General features: G+C 38.3%; 1 protein-coding gene across 3 annotated transcripts in view; it reads left to right on the top strand.

Moving 5' to 3' along the window:
• cadm3 (cell adhesion molecule 3) overlaps positions 1 to 22947 on the top strand; it is a 173154-nt gene that overhangs the window by 131128 nt on the left and 19079 nt on the right. For all 3 annotated transcript variants that reach the window (XM_087810642.1, XM_087810643.1, XM_087810641.1), the window contains exons 6-7: positions 13719 to 13889; positions 16753 to 16843. In XM_087810642.1, coding sequence (XP_087666768.1) covers positions 13719 to 13889; positions 16753 to 16843 — 262 coding nt within the window. The remainder of the gene's footprint in view (positions 1 to 13718; positions 13890 to 16752; positions 16844 to 22947) is intronic.

Raw genomic sequence — 22947 nt, 5'->3', positions numbered from 1 at the left:
ATTTACAACACTCATAACAGCAAAAACTAACATAGTTACTGTTACATGTTACTGTCAAAGTAATCATTTACAACACTCATAACAGCAAAAACTAACAAAGTTCTCGAACTTGCACTGACCAATGTATTAGTAACAGTACTTGTTACCGCAAAAATTAAGGTAGTTACTGTAACATGTTACTGTCAAAGTAATCATTTACAACACTCATAACAACAAAAACGAACAAAGTTCTCGAACTTGCACTGACCAATGTATTAGTAACAGTAGTTACCGCAAAAATGAAGGTAGTTACTGTAACATGTTACTGACAAAGTAATTAGTTACAGCCCCTGTTAACGCAGAACTAACATAGTTACTGTCACATGTTATTGACAAATTAATTAGTTAAGGCACTGGTTACCGCAAAAACTAACGTAGTTACTCTAACATGTTACTGACAAAGTAATTAGTTCCAGCCCTTGTTACTGTAAAAACTAACAAAGTTACTGTAACATGCACTTACAAATGTATAAGTAACATTACTTGTTACCGCAAAAATTAAGGTAGTTACTGTAACATGTTACTGACAAAGTAATCATTTAAAACACTCATAACAACAAAAACGAACAAAGTTCTCGAGCATGCACTGACCAATGTATTAGTAACAGTACTTGTTACCGCAAAAATTAAGGTAGTTACTGTAACATGTTACTGACAAAGTAATTAGTTACAGCCCCTGTTAACGCAGAACTAACATAGTTACTGTCACATGTTATTGACAAATTAATTAGTTAAGGCACTGGTTACCGCAAAAACTAACGTAGTTACTCTAACATGTTACTGACAAAGTAATTAGTTCCAGCCGTTGTTACCGTAAAAACTAACAAACTAACTGTAACATGCACTTACAAATGTATTAGTAACAGTACTTGTTACCGCAAAAATTAAGGTAGTTACTGTAACATGTTACTGTCAAAGTAATCATTTACAACACTCATAACAGCAAAAACTAACAAAGTTCTCGAGCATGCACTGACCAATGTATTAGTAACAGTACTTGTTACCGCAAAAATGAAGGTAGTTACTGTAACATGTTACTGACAAAGTAATTAGTTACAGCCCTTGTTAACGCAGAACTAACATAGTTACTGTCACATGTTATTGACAAATTAATTAGTTAAGGCACTGGTTACCGCAAAAACTAACGTAGTTACTCTAACACGTTACTGACAAAGTAATTAGTTCCAGCCCTTGTTACCATAAAAACTAACAAAGTTACTGTAACATGCACTTACAAATGTATTAGTAACAGTACTTGTTACTGCAAAAATTAAGGTAGTTACTGTAACATGTTACTGACAAAGTAATTAGTTACAGCCCCTGTTAACGCAGAACTAACATAGTTACTGTCACATGTTATTGACAAATTAATTAGTTAAGGCACTGGTTACCGCAAAAACTAATGTAGTTACTCTAACATGTTACTGACAAAGTAATTAGTTCCAGCCCTTGTTACCGTAAAAACTAACAAAGTTACTGTAACATGCACTTACAAATGTATTAGTAACAGTACTTGTTACCGCAAAAATTAAGGTAGTTACTTTAACATGTTACTGTCAAAGTAATCATTTACAACACTCATAACAACAAAAACGAACAAAGTTCTCGAACTTGCACTGACCAATGTATTAGTAACATTACTTGTTACCGCAAAAATTAAGGTAGTTACTGTAACATGTTACTGTCAAAGTAATCATTTACAACACTCATAACAGCAAAAACTAACAAAGTTCTCGAGCATGCACTGACCAATGTATTAGTAACAGTACTTGTTACCGCAAAAATGAAGGTAGTTACTGTAACATGTTACTGACAAAGTAATTAGTTACAGCCCTTGTTAACGTAGAACTAACATAGTTACTGTCACATGTTATTGACAAATTAATTAGTTAAGGCACTGGTTACCGCAAAAACTAACGTAGTTACTCTAACACGTTACTGACAAAGTAATTAGTTCCAGCCCTTGTTACCGTAAAAACTAACAAAGTTACTGTAACATGCACTTACAAATGTATTAGTAACAGTACTTGTTACTGCAAAAATTAAGGTAGTTACTGTAACATGTTACTGACAAAGTAATTAGTTACAGCCCCTGTTAACGCAGAACTAACATAGTTACTGTCACATGTTATTGACAAATTAATTAGTTAAGGCACTGGTTACCGCAAAAACTAACGTAGTTACTCTAACATGTTACTGACAAAGTAATTAGTTCCAGCCCTTGTTACCGTAAAAACTAACAAAGTTACTGTAACATGCACTTACAAATGTATTAGTAACAGTACTTATTACCGCAAAAATTAAGGTAGTTACTGTAACATGTTACTGTCAAAGTAATCATTTACAACACACATAACAACAAAAACGAACAAAGTTCTCGAGCATGCACTGACCAATGTATTAGTAACAGTACTTGTTACCGCAAAAATTAAGGTAGTTACTGTAACATGTTACTGACAAAGTAATTAGTTACAGCCCCTGTTAACGCAGAACTAACATAGTTACTGTCACATGTTATTGACAAATTAATTAGTTAAGGCACTGGTTACCGCAAAAACTAACGTAGTTACTCTAACATGTTACTGTCAAAGTAATTAGTTCCACCCCTTGTTACCGTAAAAACTAACAAAGTTACTGTAACATGCACTTACAAATGTATTAGTAACAGTACTTGTTACCGCAAAAATTAAGGTAGTTACTGTAACATGTTACTGTCAAAGTAATCATTTACAACACTCATAACAACAAAAACGAACAAAGTTCTCGAGCATGCACTGACCAATGTATTAGTAACAGTACTTGTTACCGCAAAAACTAAAATAGTTACTGTAACCTATTACTGAAAAATGAATTAGTTAAGGCACTCGTTACAACAAAAACTAACAGAGTTACCGTAGCATACACTTACATATATATTAGTTACAGAACTTGTTACCGTGAAAACTCCCAAAGTAACTAACATGTTACTTAATAACACATTATGTCGTGACCATGCTATCAAAGCCCGTGACTCCGCGGCCTCTCGCCCGGTTCCTCTCCCGGGTCGACTCTGAAATTCAAATTTCTCTAAATCCCCGACTTGTTGCCGCGGCTCAGATGATGTTCCTGTTGCTCCATCTGCTATCATCGGCATCTATTCACTTTAATCCCTGTTTGCAGCGCAGGATTAGCATGATCTGTGTCGGGATGCACTTCCCGCCCAGAGCTAATCTGTTTACAGCGCAACAGTGTGTCTAGAAAAAGGAAAACAACAATGGCGGCCGAGGCTCGGCGCGAAGACATTAGAATGATAATTATGAGCCACGCCAATGAGACGAGGACACAAACGGCGAGGATGAATGGCGCCGCAGAGGACGGATTATCTGCTCTTTTCTGCCGGTGCGGAGAGAGCGAGAAAAGAGAGGCGAACGGATCGCTGTCTTGCTTTCTTTTTTTTTTTTGTTTGTTCCTCCAGAAATTGGATTTCTGTTAAAGGGTGAGCACCGGAGTCTTCCTCACGCCTCCTGAGGTTTCACTCTGGCAGCGTGGGCAACATGGTTTTGGCAGAGTTGCTCATTCCGTGGTCTTCGTGGCGTCTTACAGGACCAGCCTGGTGTGTGTGAGAGGTTCCTGAGTCAGAGTGTGTGACACGGGTTCGATCTGGAGTCGTCGACTCTCCATCGTGTTGTGCGACCACGTCTTTGTGTTCACCTGCTGGTATGATTGTCTTCAAGTGTGTGTGTGTCTAGTTGCTGCTGTGTGTGTGCGTTGGGATTGTGTGAAGGTTGTTGTTTGGTTTGATGGGTCTCATTGAGGAAAATGTAAGGATCCATTTGTGTATTTAGATCGCTCTAAAGTGTGTGATTGCATTTATCATTCTCTGTGTTTGTGTTGCTCTTGTGTGTGTGTAAGTGTTTCTGTGCTGCTCTAACATAGCTCTGCATGGTTTTGTGTAGGTGTGCGTCTTCATATGTGTCAATTTGTTTAGCTATTTTTACATGTGTGCAATTTATTACTGTGAGTTTTTGCACGAGTGTGTAACCGTAAATAAACATCTTTGTATGCATCTGTATGTGCTGCATTAACATGGCTTTGTTTATGTGGACATTTTTTGTGTGCATATTGTGTGTCCTGTTTTTGTGTTATTTACTGTGAGCTGTATTTGTGATCTATTTTAAGGATTGTGTGCAAGTGTTTATGTTATGATTGCTCTTATTCGTTTGTGTGTGTATGTGTACAGGGATGTTTTGGTGTGTGTTTTAATTGTGCTTTTTTGTGTTGTTGTTTTGTTTTAGTGTGTTCTGTATTTGTGTACTTTCTGCAGGATTGTGTGCATATGCATATGCATATGGGTGTGTTGTTGAGTTTAACCTTGTGTGTGAGTTCTGATGGCTTTTACTTGTGTGACGTTTTGATGCGTGTTGCATTTGTGTTATTTTGTGCACAACAGTGTTACCGTAATTGTGCACATGCTGTTTGTGTGCATGTGCTTTTTGTGCATTTTTTCCGTTGTGTTTGTGTGTGTGCTGTATGTTTCTTCTGTTAGGATACATCTAAAAGTGTGTGTTGTTGTTGGGATTACACTATTTAGATGTTATGTTTATGTGTGTGCTTCTTGTGTATTGTTTGCAGGATTGTAAGCATCTATAATTGTGTGTGTGTGTGTTAAATTGTTGTTGTTACATGAATGTTGATTATTGATGATGAATGCTGATTACTTTTGTTACTACTTGTTTTTATGTGTGCGCTTGTTTCCTTAGGAGTTGTTATTTTTCGTGCCAAGTGTGTAATCCTAAGTGTGTGTGTGCTGTATCTTTGTCATCTTTTTGCATAAATTTGTGCATCTTTAAGTGTGTGTCGTTACAATTGCAATATTTAATTACTCTCCATTTTTTTGTTTTTTACGTGTTTTTGGGTGTGTGTTGTATTTGTGTTCTGCTTCTATGACTTTGTGCGTGAGTGTGTATCTTTTCGTGTGTTCAAGGGTGCTCGAATGTGTGTGTTTTTTTAGCAGCACAAAGCAGCAGAGAAGAAGAAGAAGAAAAAAATGTAAACGAGAGACGCATCAGGGACTAGAATGGAGTCGGTGAGTCGAGTGGGACCTCAGAGAGGAGGGGGACCCGTGTGAGCACCAGGATGGGGGGGTGGAGGCTGATGAAACAGGGGGTGGGGGGTTTAGATAGAGGAGAAGGAGAGCGAGGTGAGATGGAGAGCCTGGCTGGAGTGTAATTGAGAAGAATGAAGGCTGAGAGCTTTGAGGACTGTGTTAGTTGTTCTGTGTGAAGGGCCCATGGATCATTTAATGACAACCAACTATTGGATCCTGGATAATGTGGATTTATGACGCCGCTCTCCGGCAGACGGGCTCAACAGCAGCCCCAAATTGTCATAATGCGCGGCGCGTTGAAGGCAACATGGGTTCGCGTCCTTCAGGGCCGCGGTAATGAAAAGGAGAAGACGGATGCAGACCGGCCGCAGACCACAGACTCTAGTATATGCACCATTTGCTTGTTTTGTATCCGTCGCGGTCACGACACCGCGGGTCGACTCGGATCCACAAACACACACACCCGTGGAAATGATGATTGATAAAACAAACTCGAGAGCTCAGAGGATGATGTTAACGAGGCAATTACAAGCAATTCCAACCGTTGGGTCCATTACCGGCGTGAGCCGGCATCATCATGTGACAATATTATCGTAACTGTTTACGCTGATAAATACTGTACGTTGAACCCGCGACATCTTTTGGTCCTCTCGACCAAGGCTTATATAGAATAAATTAAAAATAAAGTGGCATGACCGGCAAACAAACTAAGTGCATGAAAAGTGTCATTATAAATGCTGATGATGGTGTTTTCTAGCTTTTAGAGACTTTGTATCAATGTTTAAGTGAGTTTGTGATTAAGCATTATTTATGTGAATGGGGACTCTAATAGAGAAAAGAGTTTTACTAATTTTCACAAGTTAAGAGGTCTATTTTTGGAGTAAACTTAACTGAGCAACGCGTCTGCGCTTTAACTGATTATTAGTTTCGCGGTAAAAATCTCACTCTGATTTTCTCCTGAAAACTTTCGGCGTTTCCTTCCGTGCTGAAGCCGCGCAAAGGATTTTAAAATGATCACAATTGAGACATTTTTATGAAACAAGAATCCGACCTGAGCTGAACAGGTGAAACTAAAGCAATATTTGGGAGCTCCGATGATCCGGCGAGAGTTTAGAAATGACCTCATGAATGCATAATCCATCCATAACAACGCCTCTCGGATCTTATTACTCCAGTTCAGGTTCTTTTGTGCCGTCATGACGACTCCTCTTTTCTCCTGGAGGCTCTTAAGAATCTCATTTGTAACAGCAGAGAGCAGGAGAGAATCACCGGACCTGTCGACTCGTTCGGCTGCTTAGTCCGTGGGAACTGCTGGGATTCAACTTTTATTTTGAAAAGAAGAAAGCCTTCCAACATCCCAATCTGTGTGTTGAAAAATGTTCGATGCACTTGTAGATTTTACTTTGGAATGCAACTGGAAGTTAACTATCGATTCAGGAATTTGACATTTTTAATAAGCCTTCAAAGATGTGCAAATGTTCATTTTAATTTATTTCGGTATGAATTTTATTTTAATTTAAAAAAACTGATGGATTGATAGATGTATATATAGATGAATGGATGGATAAATGGACTGGTGGATAGGTAGAGATGGATGGATGGATGGATGGATGGATGGATGGATGGATGGATGGATGGATGGATGGATGGATGGATGGATGGATGGATGGATGGATGGAAAGATAGATATGGACAGATTGATGGATGGTGGATAGATAGATGGATGGATTAATAAGTGATACATACAAAGTTGGAAAGGTGGACAGGTAGATATGGTTAAGCAGATGGATGGATGGATATGGAGAGATGAATGGATGGATAGATATGGAGAGATGAATGGATGGATATGGAGAGATGAATGGATGCATAGATATGGAGAGATGAATGGATGGATAGATATGGAGAGATGAATGGATGGATATGGAGAGATGAATGGATGCATAGATATGGAGAGATGAATGGATGGATAGATATGGAGAGATGAATGGATGGATATGGACAGATAGATATGGAGATATGAATGGTTGGATATGGAGGGATGAATGGATGGATATGGACAGATAGATATGGAGAGATGAATGGTTGGATATGGAGGGATGAATGGATGGATATGGAGGGATGAATGGATGGATATGGACAGATAGATATGGAGAGATGAATGGTTGGATATGGAGGGATGAATGGATGGATATGGAGGGATGAATGGATGGATATGGACAGATAGATATGGAGAGATGAATGGTTGGATATGGAGGGATGAATGGATAGATATGGAGGGATGAATGGATGGATATGGACAGATAGATATGGAGAGATGAATGGTTGGATATGGAGGGATGAATGGATGGATATGGAGGGATGAATGGATGGATATGGAGGGATGAATGGATGGATATGGAGAGATAAATGGATGATATGGATAGATGAATGGATAGATATGGAGAGATAAATGGATGATATGGATAGATGAATGGATGGATATGTAGGGATGAATGGATAGATATGGAGAGATGAATGGATGGATATGGAGGGATGAATGGATGGATATGGAGAGATAAATGGATGATATGGATAGATGAATGGATGGATATGTAGGGATGAATGGATAGATATGGAGAGATGAATGGATGGATATGGAGAGATGAATGGATGGATATGTAGGGATGAATGGATAGATATGGAGAGATGAATGGATGGATATTGAGAGATGAATGGATAGATATGGAGAGGTAAATGGATGATATGGATAGATGAATGGATGGATATGGAGGGATGAATGGATAGATATGGAGAGATGAATGGATGGATATGGATAGATGAATTGATGGATATGGAGAGGTAAATGGATGATATGGATAGATAAATGGATGGATATGGAGGGATGAATGGATATATATGGATAGATGAATGGATGGATATGGAGGGATGAATGGATAGATATGGAGAGATGAATGGATGGATATGGAGAGGTAAATGGATGATATGGATAGATGAATGGATGGATATGGAGGGATGAATGGATAGATATGGATAGATGAATGGATGGATATGGAGGGATGAATGGATAGATATGGAGAGATGAATGGATGGATATGGAGGGATGAATGGATAGATATGGAGAGATGAATGGATGGATATGGAGAGATGAATGGATAGATATGGAGAGATGAATGGATGGATATGGAGAGATGAATGGATGGATATGGAGGGATGAATGGATAGATATGGAGAGATGAATGGATGGATATGGAGAGATGAATGGATAGATATGGAGAGGTAAATGGATGATATTGATAGATGAATGGATGGATATGGAGGGATGAATGGATAGATATGGAGAGATGAATGGATGGATATGGAGGGATGAATGGATAGATATGGAGAGATGAATGGATGGATATGGAGGGATGAATGGATGGATATGGACGGAGAGATGAATGGATGGATATGGAGAGATGAACGGATGGATATGGACGGATAGGGATGGAGGATAGATGGATGGTACATGATATATAAAAATGTAGATGGATGTATAGAAAAGGATGGATAGATATAGATAGAAAGATAGACAGATCGATAGTTTCTTCTGCCGTCTCCCGGCCCTGGGAGCTGATCCAGGAGGTCTGCAGAACTGGTGGGAGGACGGGACGAGGGAACTCAACGTTCCAGGGAACCGGAGACGTCCAGTCTTCTCATGGCTCTCCTTCAGGGAGGTTCATATTAAGAAAACTGTGATTTGTTTTGGGTCGGACCGGAGCATATGTTCCGTCTGCGGTCTCAGTCCAACACGTCCGAACCAGGGGTCCCTTCCCACCAGGACGAGCTGACGGCTTCTCCAAGTTGGAATCCACTCCGTGGACCACCACGCCTTTGCAATCTGGACCAGGACAGACTCCAGATTGAGATTTAGCTCGTGCAGCACTGACAGCACCAAACATCCCTGGGATCAAAGGTCAGACAGTCTCGAACCCTGCGATTACACCAGGAGAACCAGTTATCATGGAACCAATTATATGGCTGTTCTTTGGCTAGAAAAGATTGGATCGGTTCCGTTGAGAGATCAGCTGACCCGGGTTCATGGTTCGGGGGTTTGAGATTCAGAAAGAGACGATGATGATCTTTGATGAAAAAGAACGAAAAGGAAAAAAGAGTGAGAGAAAAAAAGGGTCCGCCTTTATTTGAAGTAGAAAATATGTACTTTATAACACTTTTGAAATTGACTTTAAAATTGTATTTGTCTAAACGTTTAATTTATTTTAGTCAATTACAATTTTATTGTTGTTAATACATGTATTAAAACATACATGAATTTTATTTATTCCTTTTCCTGGTAAACATTTCTTTTTTAAATGCTTAAATTACTATTTAATTTTTGCTTAAATCTTAAAATTAGATCTATGGATATCTTGTAAAACTTATTTATTTTGTCCTTTTTTAAACAAATTAACAAATTTCAACCAAAAAAAACAGTTTTTTGCACAATTTATTAGTTGAAATACTTTGTTCTTAGAATCCATAACTAGTCTGGTTCCATTTTCCTAGCGACGGATTCAGAAACTGCAGAGTATTCGCGTAGTTCTTGTCTTAGTATCTTGTCACAGCGCCACCCAGGGTCCTGGAGGGGTTCAGTCGCCCGACATTATTGAGCGTCCGTCGCCGAAAAGCGCTCGCTCATCGATAAATCGACTGGTTCATTTCATTCTTAATCTCACGCTTCAGCTGGAAGATATTTATTTTATTCCCCCCCCCCACCCCCTTCCTCCAATTGGCCCTTGGGGCCCCGAACGCTCAAGTCACTGCGATGGATGCGGCGTGTTGTTTAATTCGAGTTAATGTGATATTTAACGGACGATTGTTCGCTGGAGGGTTCGGAGAGATCAGCCGGGTTCGTTCGCATCACGCCAGGAATTCCAATTACATCCTCCAAAAAAAAAAAGAAAAAAAAAAAAAGCTCTTATTAAGTTTTCAGCAGGTGAAGTAAAATATTCAACGAGAGTGAAACCGTTGTTGTAAAATATAATTAATTTAGCGTCTGAATAATTGAACGCTCATTAAAATGTATCTTTGATGATTCCGTAATGCTTCTGTATTTTTGAGAACCCCGTGACCCCGCGTGAATTATTGATTTGATATTAGTTCGCTAAAGTTATATTATGTCGGAGCGAACAAAGATTGAAACTAGAAAAAAGTGCAAGGATGGTGAATACCTCTGCCAAGGAGCACAGCAGCCATCAAATTAGGTAATTATCAGGAATTCTTTTGGCTCAAGGCAAAAGTTCCTTCACCCTCGACTCTCTCGAACAACCATAGCTGTGTCTCAAATCGCATACTTATGTACTTAACCTTAGTATGTGAAATGTAGTGCTCTATACACACTAAATTGTCACAAAAATGCCCACAAAACTGAGTATGGATCGATGGACACTTTCTATCCTGATTGGTCGACATCTTAGAGTCTAAGTTACGTCATATGTATATATATATATATATATATATATATATATATATATATATATATTTATATATATTTATATAAATATACTAACTGGTGCAATTTCAGCCAGAAGTAGGAGGATGACACGTCTTCATTGCTGATACCGGCGTAAATATCTTGCCAATATTTAGTTTCTCATTACAAAACGTGCTGCCAGCAGGTGGCGATAGTGTTCCTACAGCTGGTTGAAATCATCGTTATTTCCTGTTAGTGTGTAGCAGCAGTTTTTGATTTGAGACATACAATCTGTGGAGAATTTGTTACTAGTTAGTACGTACACTAGCCTGATGCTCGAGTGGTTAGCTTAGCATTTAGCTTAGCTTAGCAGCTTACCACAACATTTATGGGATTTATTGTCCCATAAATACTGTCATTGAATTAAAAAAAAAAAAGCCCTTTTAATAGTAAGAAAGTTGGTTTATATTTAGATTTTAAGTTTTCCTTCTTGTTCTTGCTAGAGCTAGCTAGCATGAGTAGCAGCGGATATGAGCCATACAAGTCATGGCGAAATCATGCCAAAAGACGGTCGACAAATACTACTTTATGTGTCTTGTTACGTTATTTTAACGTACTAAAAAAAAGACGCTCATAAATCCTAATGAGTCTTTTGACTGACACGGTCAAAAATGTTGAAATTATTAGCTCCTTGGCAGAGGTAATAGCGCAAAATACATGCGATTAAAGAGCCGCAGAATGAATCTTTTATGCAAATGTTATCGCCGCTTCAACTCTCACCTGAGAGTGTTTCACAGCCGGGATGAGGATCAGCACCTCTAAGTCAGAGGCCGTGGTGCTCGGAATCGATCATATTTCGAGCCGCTCGTTCCGGACACTCACTCCTGCTCCTGCTTTCATGTTAGGCTGCTGAGTCGAGCGCATGTCGGACCCCGAGGACTCGAGAAACACAATAAAAACACACAAGTGTGCAGGTAAACAAACGCTGACTCATTTCCCGGAGTCTGGAAATCGAAGGTCGGTCGTCAATTGTGCCTCCACTTGTTTACGCTGAGACTTTGTAGATAGTTGCGCGACCTGAGGGGAAGAGGCTGGAGTTTCAAATGTGTCTTCCAGCCGCCGCCGTCGCCGTCTCTCCGTTATTCATGAGTGTGACCTACATTTGTCTTGGTCTGCTCTTCCGAAAAAAATCCTCGCTCTCGCAGCCTCGGCGTCCTCTCGCCTGTCGTGTTTCTTCTCCGGCGGATTCACTGTTTGACATTCTTTGACTCACATGACAGGAAGTGTGAGGATGATGGGAAAACTAATGGTGCGTTCCATTTGTTTTTAATGCCGGAGTCCCTCCAGCAGAATCTCGTTGGCCGCGTTCTACTTGTTATTTTTATACCCAGTTCTAATATTGAGGTTTGAACATTTAGACTTTTTTTGGTATATTTTTTAACATTAAAAATAACTTTATTTTGTTAATGGTTTGATTTTGTAAAATTCATAGATGTTACATTGAATATTATTTTTTTATTTATTTTAATAATTAATTTGTTTTCTATTCAATTTTACTGAATTCTTGTTTTTTTAATCTTTTAAGCAAATGATTAAATGTTGATTTAAAAGTTTGCACTAAATTAAATTAGTTACATATCTTTTAATGGTTTTGTTCAACTTTTCAATTTGAGTATTTTCTTTTGGCTTTTTTTAAGCAAATACTTACTTAGTTGGTTCATCTTTAACCTTATTTAAATCTCATTATTTAAAGATTAAGGGCTAAGTTGATTGAAACAAATGTCAACAGCAATAAATGTTGTTTTTTTTTCAATTGGGGAAATAAAAATACTTATATACCTTTTTTTATTGGTAGTACGTAAAAAACGGCTGAATTCATAATACATTATACAAAATATGTTTGATTTACATTTACATTTTTATTTACATTTTAAAGATACATATTTTTATTTATAATAACGAACCTGTTTTTTAAGCTTACGCCCAAGTAGTAATTTCCTTTAATGGTTTTGTTAAATATTGTTCATTTAAAGTATATTAAAAATGACTTTTCCTTTTTATTCACTTTACTTTATTTTCATCAAATTATTATTTATTATATATTCATCTGTAAACCGTTTATATTTTTTTGTATATATATGTAATAATGTAATGTATAATTATCCCCCCATTTCTTAGAGAACCATTTATATCTATCTATATATATATAGATAGATATATATATATATATCTATACATGATAAGATATGTATATATATATTTAATACCAATTTATTTTTATTTTATTTTAATCCCATTTAAAATATTTGCAAAATATATATTGTTTTTAAATTCTTATACAATATCTGAATCTATATAAAAAAAATCATTCAATTACTTGCACAATAATACCACATTTTAAATATACTGTATATACTTTAATTCACAATGTAGTGCCTATAAAAACGTTTTATGTCGACAATTTTCCACTTATTTCTTCTCTGCACCTTTCATTCTCTCCCTTTAACATTTGCACATTTTATTTATTAATATATTGGATTTAAAACTATGTATTCTCTGAAGATTCAGCCAAAGAACTGAAATTTCTCCATTATTTGCATCTTGGGGTTTGTTTTGAGTTATTATGGTCCGACACATGTTTCCGTGCTTGTCCGCCTCTGATGCCGATGTCGCGTTGATGTGACGCGTCAAAGGTGGCTCGCCAGTTAATGAGGGTCAGCGGCGTTCCAGAACTGCTGCAGTCGTCAGATAATGACGGAACCCCGAGTTAACACCTCGGGGCCGAGAAAACAACGCCACATTAAAGGCCTTTTTTTGTCGTTTAATGGTAGCGCGCGGAGGTCGGCGCCGCCGCGGCGTCGTAAAGCCGCAACATTCTAATTAGAGCGTGGGGAACTCTTCGGAGACGACCGAAGACTAGCGCGTGTACAGTCTGTAGTTTAGCTAACATTAGCAGCTGGAGAACATCTGGTCGTCTACGTAGAGAGAGAGAGTTGTGTTCCTCCAATTAGCATCAATATGTTTCTTACCTCCAGGTGTCACCAACAGCACGCCCCGTTTTCCCGTTTCAAAACTTTTTAATTTGCACTTTATTTATAACCCGACATCGACCTCCAATTTTTTAATGACTTTGTCTCTCTGCAGGGGGTCCCGACGTGGTGGAGTCCGTCCCCGACAGCCCCACCTACAACGTGAGCAGCGAGCTGACGCTGAAGTTGAGCCGCGACGACAACGACGCCATCATCACCTGCGCCGTCAACCACGACTCGCTGCAGCCCACGGACAAGAGGAGCGACCAGGTTCTTCACGTGCTGTGTGAGTCCGCGGAGGAGGGGCAACTGTTAGCATCTGCATTAGCAACTTGTATTTTACTAGCTCGAGAGTTAGCATTGTTTTGCTATAGTAGTTATATCTCAGCCTCTATTGTTAGCTTAACCATGAATGTTAGCGTTAGTATTAATAGTACTGTGTGTTGGCATTAGTGCAGCAACACCTGTTAGCGTTAGCATTTTTAGTACTATGTGTTGGCATTAGTTGCACCAACAAATGTTGGCGTTAGCATTAATAGTACTGTGTGTTGGCATTAGTTGCACCAACACATGTTGGTGTTAGCATTAATAGTATTGTGTGTTGGCATTAGTTGCACCAACACATAGTAGTAGCGTTAGCATTAATAGTACTGTGTGTTGGCATTAGTTGCACCAACACATGTTGATGTTAGCATTAATAGTATTGTGTGTTGGCATTAGTTGCACCAACACATAGTAGTAGCGTTAGCATTAATAGTACTGTGTGTTGGCATTAGTTGCACCAACTCATGTTAGCGTCAGTATTAATAGTACTATGTGTTGGCATTAGTGCAGCAACACATGTTAGCGCTAGCATTAATAGTACCGTGTGTTGGAATTAGTCTACCAACACATGTTAACGTCAGCATTAATAGTGCTGTGTGTTGGCATTAGTTGCACAAACACATGTTAGCGCTAGCATTAATAGTACTGTGTTTTGGCATTAGTTCACCAACACATGTTAGCGTTAGCATTAAAAGTACTGTGTGTTGGCATTAGTGCACCAACCACATGTTAGCGTTAATTCTTATACATTCGTTCATGTTTGTGCCAGAATATCTTTTAGCATTGATTCTTCAACAGGTGTCAACGTTAGCATTAGCATCAATTTTACTAAGAGTGTTCACAGTTGTGCTAGGAAAACTGTTAGCATTAAGTTTACCAAGAGTGTTCACAGTTATGCTAGGAAAACTGTTAGCATTAATTAATCTTAAACTACGTCAGCAACCAGACAGAATCAATCGATCACTTTTCAGATTTCTTATTGACGAACCGACGATGTTTTAAATTGAAGTTAAACGTTGTTTTATGGTGCTGGGAGATCGTTACACACAAGTGCATTCATTTAGAAACACACCTTTATAAGTGATATAAAGATAAAAGAGGCTATTTATTTAGACATTATTGTGATGTTTTGTGTGTGTCAGTGTTGTCGCTGGTGTATGTGTGGAGTCTCGTTAGATCAACAATAATGTTTTAATCATAAAAGACGTGATGTTTTATGACGTGCGGAGGTTTATGCTGGTTTTAATCACCGACACAACAGGTTCCTTCTAGCGATCTTCAATTATCTCCCTTTCCATAATAATTTTGATAGAAAATGAACTTGAGGTTTTACTGAAGGTTTATATAAATGTGTGATTATTTGTGTTGAGACTATGACAACTTTTAGCATTAGTTTTACAAAAAGTGTCCAAATAAGGGCTACAAAAAATGTTAGCATTTGCTCTAGAACGATTATTTGTGTTAACGCTAAAACAGATGTTAGCATTAGTTTTACGACAAGTATTCAAATGATTGCTACAAAAAATGTTAGCGCTTGCTCTAGAACGATTATTTGTGTTAACGCTGCAACAGCTTTTAGCATAGTTTTACAACAAGTATTCAAAGGATTGCTACAAAAATGTTAGCGCTTGCTCTAGAATGATTATTTGCGTTAACGCTACAACAGCTGTAAGAATGCGTTTTACGACAAGTATTCAAATGATTACTACAAAAAATGTTAGCATTTGTTCTAGAACAATTACTTGTGTTAACGCTACAACAACTGTTAGCATTCGTTTTATGACAAGTATCCAATGATTGCTACAAAAAAGTGTAGCGTTTGTTCGAGAACAATTATTTCTGTTAACGCTACAACAACTGTTAGCATTCGTTTTACGATAAGTGTTCAAATGATTGCTACAAAAATGTTAGCGCTTGCTCTAGAACAATTATTTGTGTTAACGCTACACAAGCTGTTAGCATTAGTTTTACGACAAGTGTTCAAATTATTTCTACAAAAAATGTTGGCGTATTTTCTTGAATGATTATTAGTGCTGGAGCTACGACAACTGCTAGCTTTATTTATATATATATTATTAACAAAGCGTTGGATTAAGAATAATTATTCGTGGAAGGGTACGATAACTGTTAGCAATAGTTGTAACGCAAATGTTCACATTAATGCTTTAACAACCGTTAGCATTGGATATAGAACGATTATTCGTGCTAACCTTACCACAACTGCTAACATTGGTTCAGGTGCTCGCATTAGTGCTACAATAAACGCAACGGTTTCGTTCCGAAGCAAGTTCTACGATGTTTTCGTACAAAAGCGTCTCTTTACAAAAAGGTAAAAAGCAAATAGATGAGTCACAATATAAACGACAATTTAGTATCATCATCAACTGTATGTTTACTCTAAAAATAAACGTCATTTAAGTCACATAAAGTCTGTGACATCCTAAATTCCCTCAAAAAAAAAAAAATGACTGAAAGACTCCGGGAATGTTTCACAAGCGGCTGAAATAAAAACCGCTGCTCAGGTCCATCTCCGCTCCAGCGAGCTCACACCGTTGTAATGACCGCGTAGGAATTTAACCTTCTGCCGCCGGTGCCGGAGTCGCTGTAGATAACAAGAGCGGGTTATCATCTGAAAATTAGGAGCGCGAAGAGATGCTGGATCGCCAGCGCCTCCTGTGGGAGGGACGGCGGCGCTGCGCGGGTCGAGGAGCGGCGGATGGGTTGTGTAAGCCGGGTTTTGCGTCACGGAGGTGGAGTCGGAGAGAGATAAGAGTGAATGAGTCTGTAGTTATGTAATAAAGCGTGGCTCTGATCCTCTCCCGCAGATTCTCCACAAGCCGAGATCAAACCCGAGAGCGACCTGCCCAGAGAGGGAGAGAAGTTCTACCTGCGCTGCATGGGCAACAGCAACCCCGAGTAAGACACACATCTACACACACTCGTGATGACAAACACACAATCTCAAATGATCTCATCAAAACAGACTCTCAGTGGCCATTATTTGTTTTGATTTGATTTGATTTTTTTCTTCAATTTAAACCATAACATTAGAACTCAGTTAGAAATACAGCAGCGATACAATATATAGTGATACTGTAGTAACACGGGTATATTTGTAGTATTGTCGAGTACTTGACTCTGGTGTTGCAGAATTTACAGACCACATGACTCTTGACGAAGTCGTAACTGCTTTCATTTGTTTTCAAACCAAAATATGTCCAAACATCAGCTTTAAAAGCTTCTGGAGTCACTGTATCCTCTTGTCCTCAGTTGTAACTGCTTTTATTTGTTTTGAAAACTAATTTTGTCCAAACATCAGCTTTAAAAGCCGCTGGAGTCACTGTATCCTCTCGTCCTCAGTTGTAACTGCTTTTATTTGTTTTGAAAACAAATTTTGTCCAAACATCAGCTTTAAAAGCTGCTGGAGTCACTGTATCCTCTTGTCCTCAGTTGTAACTGCTCTTATTTATTTTGAAAACAAATTTTGTCCAAACATCAGCTTTAAAAGCTGCTGGAGTCACAGTATCCTCTCGCCCTCAGTTGTAACTGCTTTTATTTGTTTTGAAAACAAATTTTGTCCAAACATCAGCTTTAAAAGCTGCTGGAGTCACAGTATCCTCTCGTCCTCAGTTGTAACTGCTTTTATTTGTTTTGAAAACAAATTTTGTCCAAACATCAGCTTTAAAAGCTGCTGGAGTCACAGTATCCTCTCGTCCTCAGTTGTAACTGCTTTTATTTGTTTTGAAAACAAATTTTGTCCAAACATCAGCTTTAAAAGCTGCTGGAGTCACTGTATCCTCTCGTCCTCAGTTGTAACTTCTCTTATTTGTTTTGAAACCAAAATATGTCCAAACATCAGCTTTAAAAGCTGCTGGAGTCACAGTATCCTCTCGCCCTCAGTTGTAACTGCTTTTATTTGTTTTGAAAACAAATTTTGTCCAAACATCAGCTTTAAAAGCTGCTGGAGTCACTGTATCCTCTCGTCCTCAGTTGTAACTGCTTTTATTTGTTTTGAAAACAAAATATGTCCAAACATCAGCTTTAAAAGCTGCTGGAGTCACAGTATCCTCTCGTCCTCAGTTGTAACTGCTTTTATTTGTTTTGAAAACAAATTTTGTCCAAACATCAGCTTTAAAAGCTGCTGGAGGCACTGTATCCTCTCGTTCTCAGTTTTAACTGCTGCCATTTGTTTTGAAACCAAAATACGTCCAAACAACAGCTTTAAAAGCTGCTGGAGTCACTGTATCCTCTCGTCCTCAGTTGTAACTTCTCTTATTTGTTTTGAAACCAAAATATGTCCAAACATCAGCTTTAAAAGCTGCTGGAGTCACTGTATCCTCTCGTCCTCAGTTGTAACTTCTCTTATTTGTTTTGAAACCAAAATATGTCCAAACATCAGCTTTAAAAGCTGCTGGAGTCACAGTATCCTCTCGCCCTCAGTTGTAACTGCTTTTATTTGTTTTGAAAACAAATTTTGTCCAAACATCAGCTTTAAAAGCTGCTGGAGTCACAGTATCCTCTCGTCCTCAGTTGTAACTGCTTTTATTTGTTTTGAAAACAAATTTTGTCCAAACATCAGCTTTAAAAGCTGCTGGAGTCACAGTATCCTCTCGTCCTCAGTTGTAACTGCTTTTATTTGTTTTGAAAACAAATTTTGTCCAAACATCAGCTTTAAAAGCTGCTGGAGTCACTGTATCCTCTCGTCCTCAGTTGTAACTTCTCTTATTTGTTTTGAAACCAAAATATGTCCAAACATCAGCTTTAAAAGCTGCTGGAGTCACAGTATCCTCTCGCCCTCAGTTGTAACTGCTTTTATTTGTTTTGAAAACAAATTTTGTCCAAACATCAGCTTTAAAAGCTGCTGGAGTCACTGTATCCTCTCGTCCTCAGTTGTAACTGCTTTTATTTGTTTTGAAAACAAAATATGTCCAAACATCAGCTTTAAAAGCTGCTGGAGTCACAGTATCCTCTCGTCCTCAGTTGTAACTGCTTTTATTTGTTTTGAAAACAAATTTTGTCCAAACATCAGCTTTAAAAGCTGCTGGAGGCACTGTATCCTCTCGTTCTCAGTTTTAACTGCTGCCATTTGTTTTGAAACCAAAATACGTCCAAACAACAGCTTTAAAAGCTGCTGGAGTCACTGTATCCTCTCGTCCTCAGTTGTAACTTCTCTTATTTGTTTTGAAACCAAAATATGTCCAAACATCAGCTTTAAAAGCTGCTGGAGTCACTGTATCCTCTCGTCCTCAGTTGTAACTTCTCTTATTTGTTTTGAAACCAAAATATGTCCAAACATCAGCTTTAAAAGCTGCTGGAGTCACTGTATCCTCTCGTCCTCAGTTGTAACTGCTTTTATTTGTTTTGAAAACAAAATATGTCCAAACATCAGCTTTAAAAGCTGCTGGAGTCACAGTATCCTCTCATCCTCAGTTGTAACTGCTTTTATTTGTTTTGAAAACAAATTTTGTCCAAACATCAGCTTTAAAAGCTGCTGGAGACACTGTATCCTCTCGTTCTCAGTTTTAACTGCTGCCATTTGTTTTGAAACCAAAATACGTCCAAACAACAGCTTTAAAAGCTACTGGAGTCACTGTATCCTCTCGTCCACAGTTGTTACTGCTCGTATTTGTCTTGAAAGGAAAATACGTCCAATCTTTGAAAACAAGAAATTATCTAATTTAAATCGATACAGTCAGTCACATTTAACAGAATAAAAGCAATTTAAATAGTATTTTCCATTTGTTTTTAAACGTAAATAGCATCTTCGCTAAGACGATGACAACAAGCAAAATATAAAATATTTTATTATCTTTCAATTTAAATAAATCACCATATTGTGCGTAAAATATGGGGTAGTAAACATAAAGTAACTACAAACATAATTACTGTAAGAATATAAAATATATATATATATAAAAAAAATCTTATTTCTTAAAAAATAAATGTATTATCAAGCAGTAGGAGAAGATATTTTAAATTACAATTGTAAGGTGTTAAAGCACAAAATTGAAAGTGATGTCTAAAAAAACTAATTATATCCGTTGACACACAATTTTTAGTACAATTTGGAGAAATAAAATGGTTTGTATTGAAATATTTGAAGATGTTTATTGGATGTTTTTGGAAAAAAAAGAACTGAAGCGTTGGTAAAACAACAAGATACAAAATGACTCTTAAATAATGTTAATATAAAGGTATATTATACTTTAACAAGTGACCTTTATCCGGTTCTTCTGGGGTCGTGGGGGCAGCAGCTTGAGTTAAGAGGTCTAGACTGTCTATGGCAGCTGAGAAGCATCTTCTCACCAACGTACACCGGTCCTGCCCCAGGACTTCCACCCAGTGGATTAATGCAACTCTCCATCCTTGAAGGGAGCTGTGGTTCTACTCCAAGTCTCTCCCGAATGAATGAGTCCGAAACATCTCTTGGCTCAGCTCAAGACGGTGTCACGTGACGCACTCTCACGTGTGAAGTTTTCTTCTATCCAACGTCGCGCTTCGCTTTTCGTCTCTCACTGTTCCAGTGGCTGCAGTTCATCTCCGGCGGGAGAGCATCTGCTGCAGTCGCACACACACACACACATCGTTATCAACACACACACACTTCGCATGTTCAAACACGACACAGGCGCACAATCGCACATCAGTTAACAAACTGTTACAACAATCACACACACGTGTAAATACACACACGGCGGCGTCTTCTGAAATCGGCCACACAAACCTTCTTCCTTCTGGCCTTTGTGAATTATAGATGAACCTCCAGCCAACCAGAGTTATCGATCCACTGCCTCCCCCCTCCTCCCCCCTGCGCCTCCCCCGCTCTACCTCCATCCCTCCATCCCTCCCTCGCTCGCTGCGTCTCTGCACTGTGTCACTCACGCCGTCGCCTCCTCCTCATCTTCTCGCGGCGCTCTCCCCATCATTTGCTTTAACTCTCCTCCACCTCCCCTCACACCTCTTCACTCACCCTTTCCTCCCCCCCTCGCCTCCCTCCTCCATCAGCGCTCTCTCTCCTCCTCGTCCTCCTCCTCGTCCTCCTCCTCGCCACGTCTCAGGAGCGCTGAAGATTCTATTAACGCCACAGTGAGGCTCCTTAGTTGTTTTTTTTCCAATTGTAGCCATAATATTAGAACTCTGTTAGAGATACTGCGGCGATACAATATATAGTCATGCTGTGAATACAAGTATATATGAGTAGTAAAGTCGAGTACTTGACTCTGGTGTTGCAGAATTTACAGACGACATGACTCTTGACGAAGCTGCTGGAGTCGACTGCATCCTCTCGTGCTCAGTTGTCACTGCTTTTATTAGGATTGAAACCAAAATATGTCCAAACATCAGCTATAAAAGCTGCTGGAGTCACTGTATCCTCTCGTCCTTAGTTTTAACTGCCCTTATTTGTTTTGAAACCAAAATACGTCCAAACGTCAGCTTTAAAAGATGCTTCAGTAACTATATCCTCTCGTCCTCAGTTGTAACTTCTCTTTTTTATTTTTTTAAACAAATATGTCCAAACATCAGCTTTAAAAGCTGCTGGAGTCACTGTATCCTCTCGTCCTCAGTTGTACCTTCTCTTATTTGTTTTGAAATCAAAATATGTCCAAACATCAGCTTTAAAAGCTGCTGGAGTCACTGTATCCTCTCGTCCTCAGTTGTACCTTCTCTTATTTGTTTTGAAACCAAAATACGTCCAAACATCAGCTTTAAAAGCTGCTGGAGTCACTGTATCCTCTCATCCTTAGTTGTAACTGCCCTTATTTCTTTTGAAACCAAAATACGTCCAAACATCAGCTTTAAAAGGTGCTCGAGTAACTGTATCCTCTCATGCTCAGTTGTAACTTCTCTTATTTGTTTTGAAACCAAAATACGTCCAAACATCAGCTTTAAAAGCTGCTGGAGTCACTGTATCCTCTCGTCCTCAGTTGTACCTTCTCTTATTTGTTTTGAAACCAAAATACGTCCAAACATCAGCTTTAAAAGCTGCTGGAGTCACTGTATCCTCTCGTCCTCAGTTGTACCTTCTCTTATTTGTTTTGAAACCAAAATACGTCCAAACATCAGCTTTAAAAGCTGCTGGAGTCACTGTATCCTCTCGTCCTCAGTTGTACCTTCTCTTATTTGTTTTGAAACCAAATACGTCCAAACATCAGCTTTAAAAGCTGCTGAAGTCACTGTATCCTCTCGTCCTCAGTTGTACCTTCTCTTATTTGTTTTGAAACCAAAATACGTCCAAACATCAGCTTTAAAAGCTGCTGGAGTCACTGTATCCTCTCGTCCTCAGTTGTACCTTCTCTTATTTGTTTTGAAACCAAAATACGTCCAAACATCAGCTTTAAAAGCTGCTCGAGTAACTGTATCCTCTCGTGCTCAGTTGTAACTTCTCTTATTTGTTTTGAAACCAAAATACGTCCGAATATCAGCTTTAAAAGCTGCTGGAGTCACTGTATCCTCTCGTCCTCAGTTGTATCATCAAACCAACAACAACACGAGGAAGAAAAATATAAATAAATAAATAAACCAAAATACACCAATAAAATATTAATACAGCCCTTATTTAAAGATTATATAAAATAGCTGGTCTGGAAAAGCGCTATATAAATAAATATTACTTACTTACTTACTCACTTGATTTTTCTGAATATGACCTCAATATTCAGTCAAATTCTGAGAAAATAAAAATCCAAACGAGGACAAAAAATAAAAGGAAGAAAACGAATTAAACTTGAGAAGGTTATATTAAGAGTAAATACCATGATTCAGACCTGGAGCAAAGTAGGTCCCGGGGGCCACACGCAGCCCTTTTGAGGTAATGATATAAAAATAGTCCAACATTTTAATCGAACAATTGAATTACCAGATTCTTTTTAATTTCTCGTCTTTCCTTTTACTAGTCATTTTACTTAAATGTTTTTCAGGAATAAATACAAAAAAAAATGAAAGTTTCATCAGTTATTTGTATTTAAACTGTTTAAATAAATGGACTTTTTTTCTTTCAGTAAAATCAATTAAAAAAAAAA

This window comes from Callionymus lyra, chromosome 16 (assembly GCF_982586985.1).
Source record: "Callionymus lyra chromosome 16, fCalLyr1.hap1.1, whole genome shotgun sequence".
Taxonomy (NCBI): domain Eukaryota; kingdom Metazoa; phylum Chordata; class Actinopteri; order Syngnathiformes; family Callionymidae; genus Callionymus; species Callionymus lyra.
This window is presented reverse-complemented; position numbering and strand designations above follow the sequence as displayed.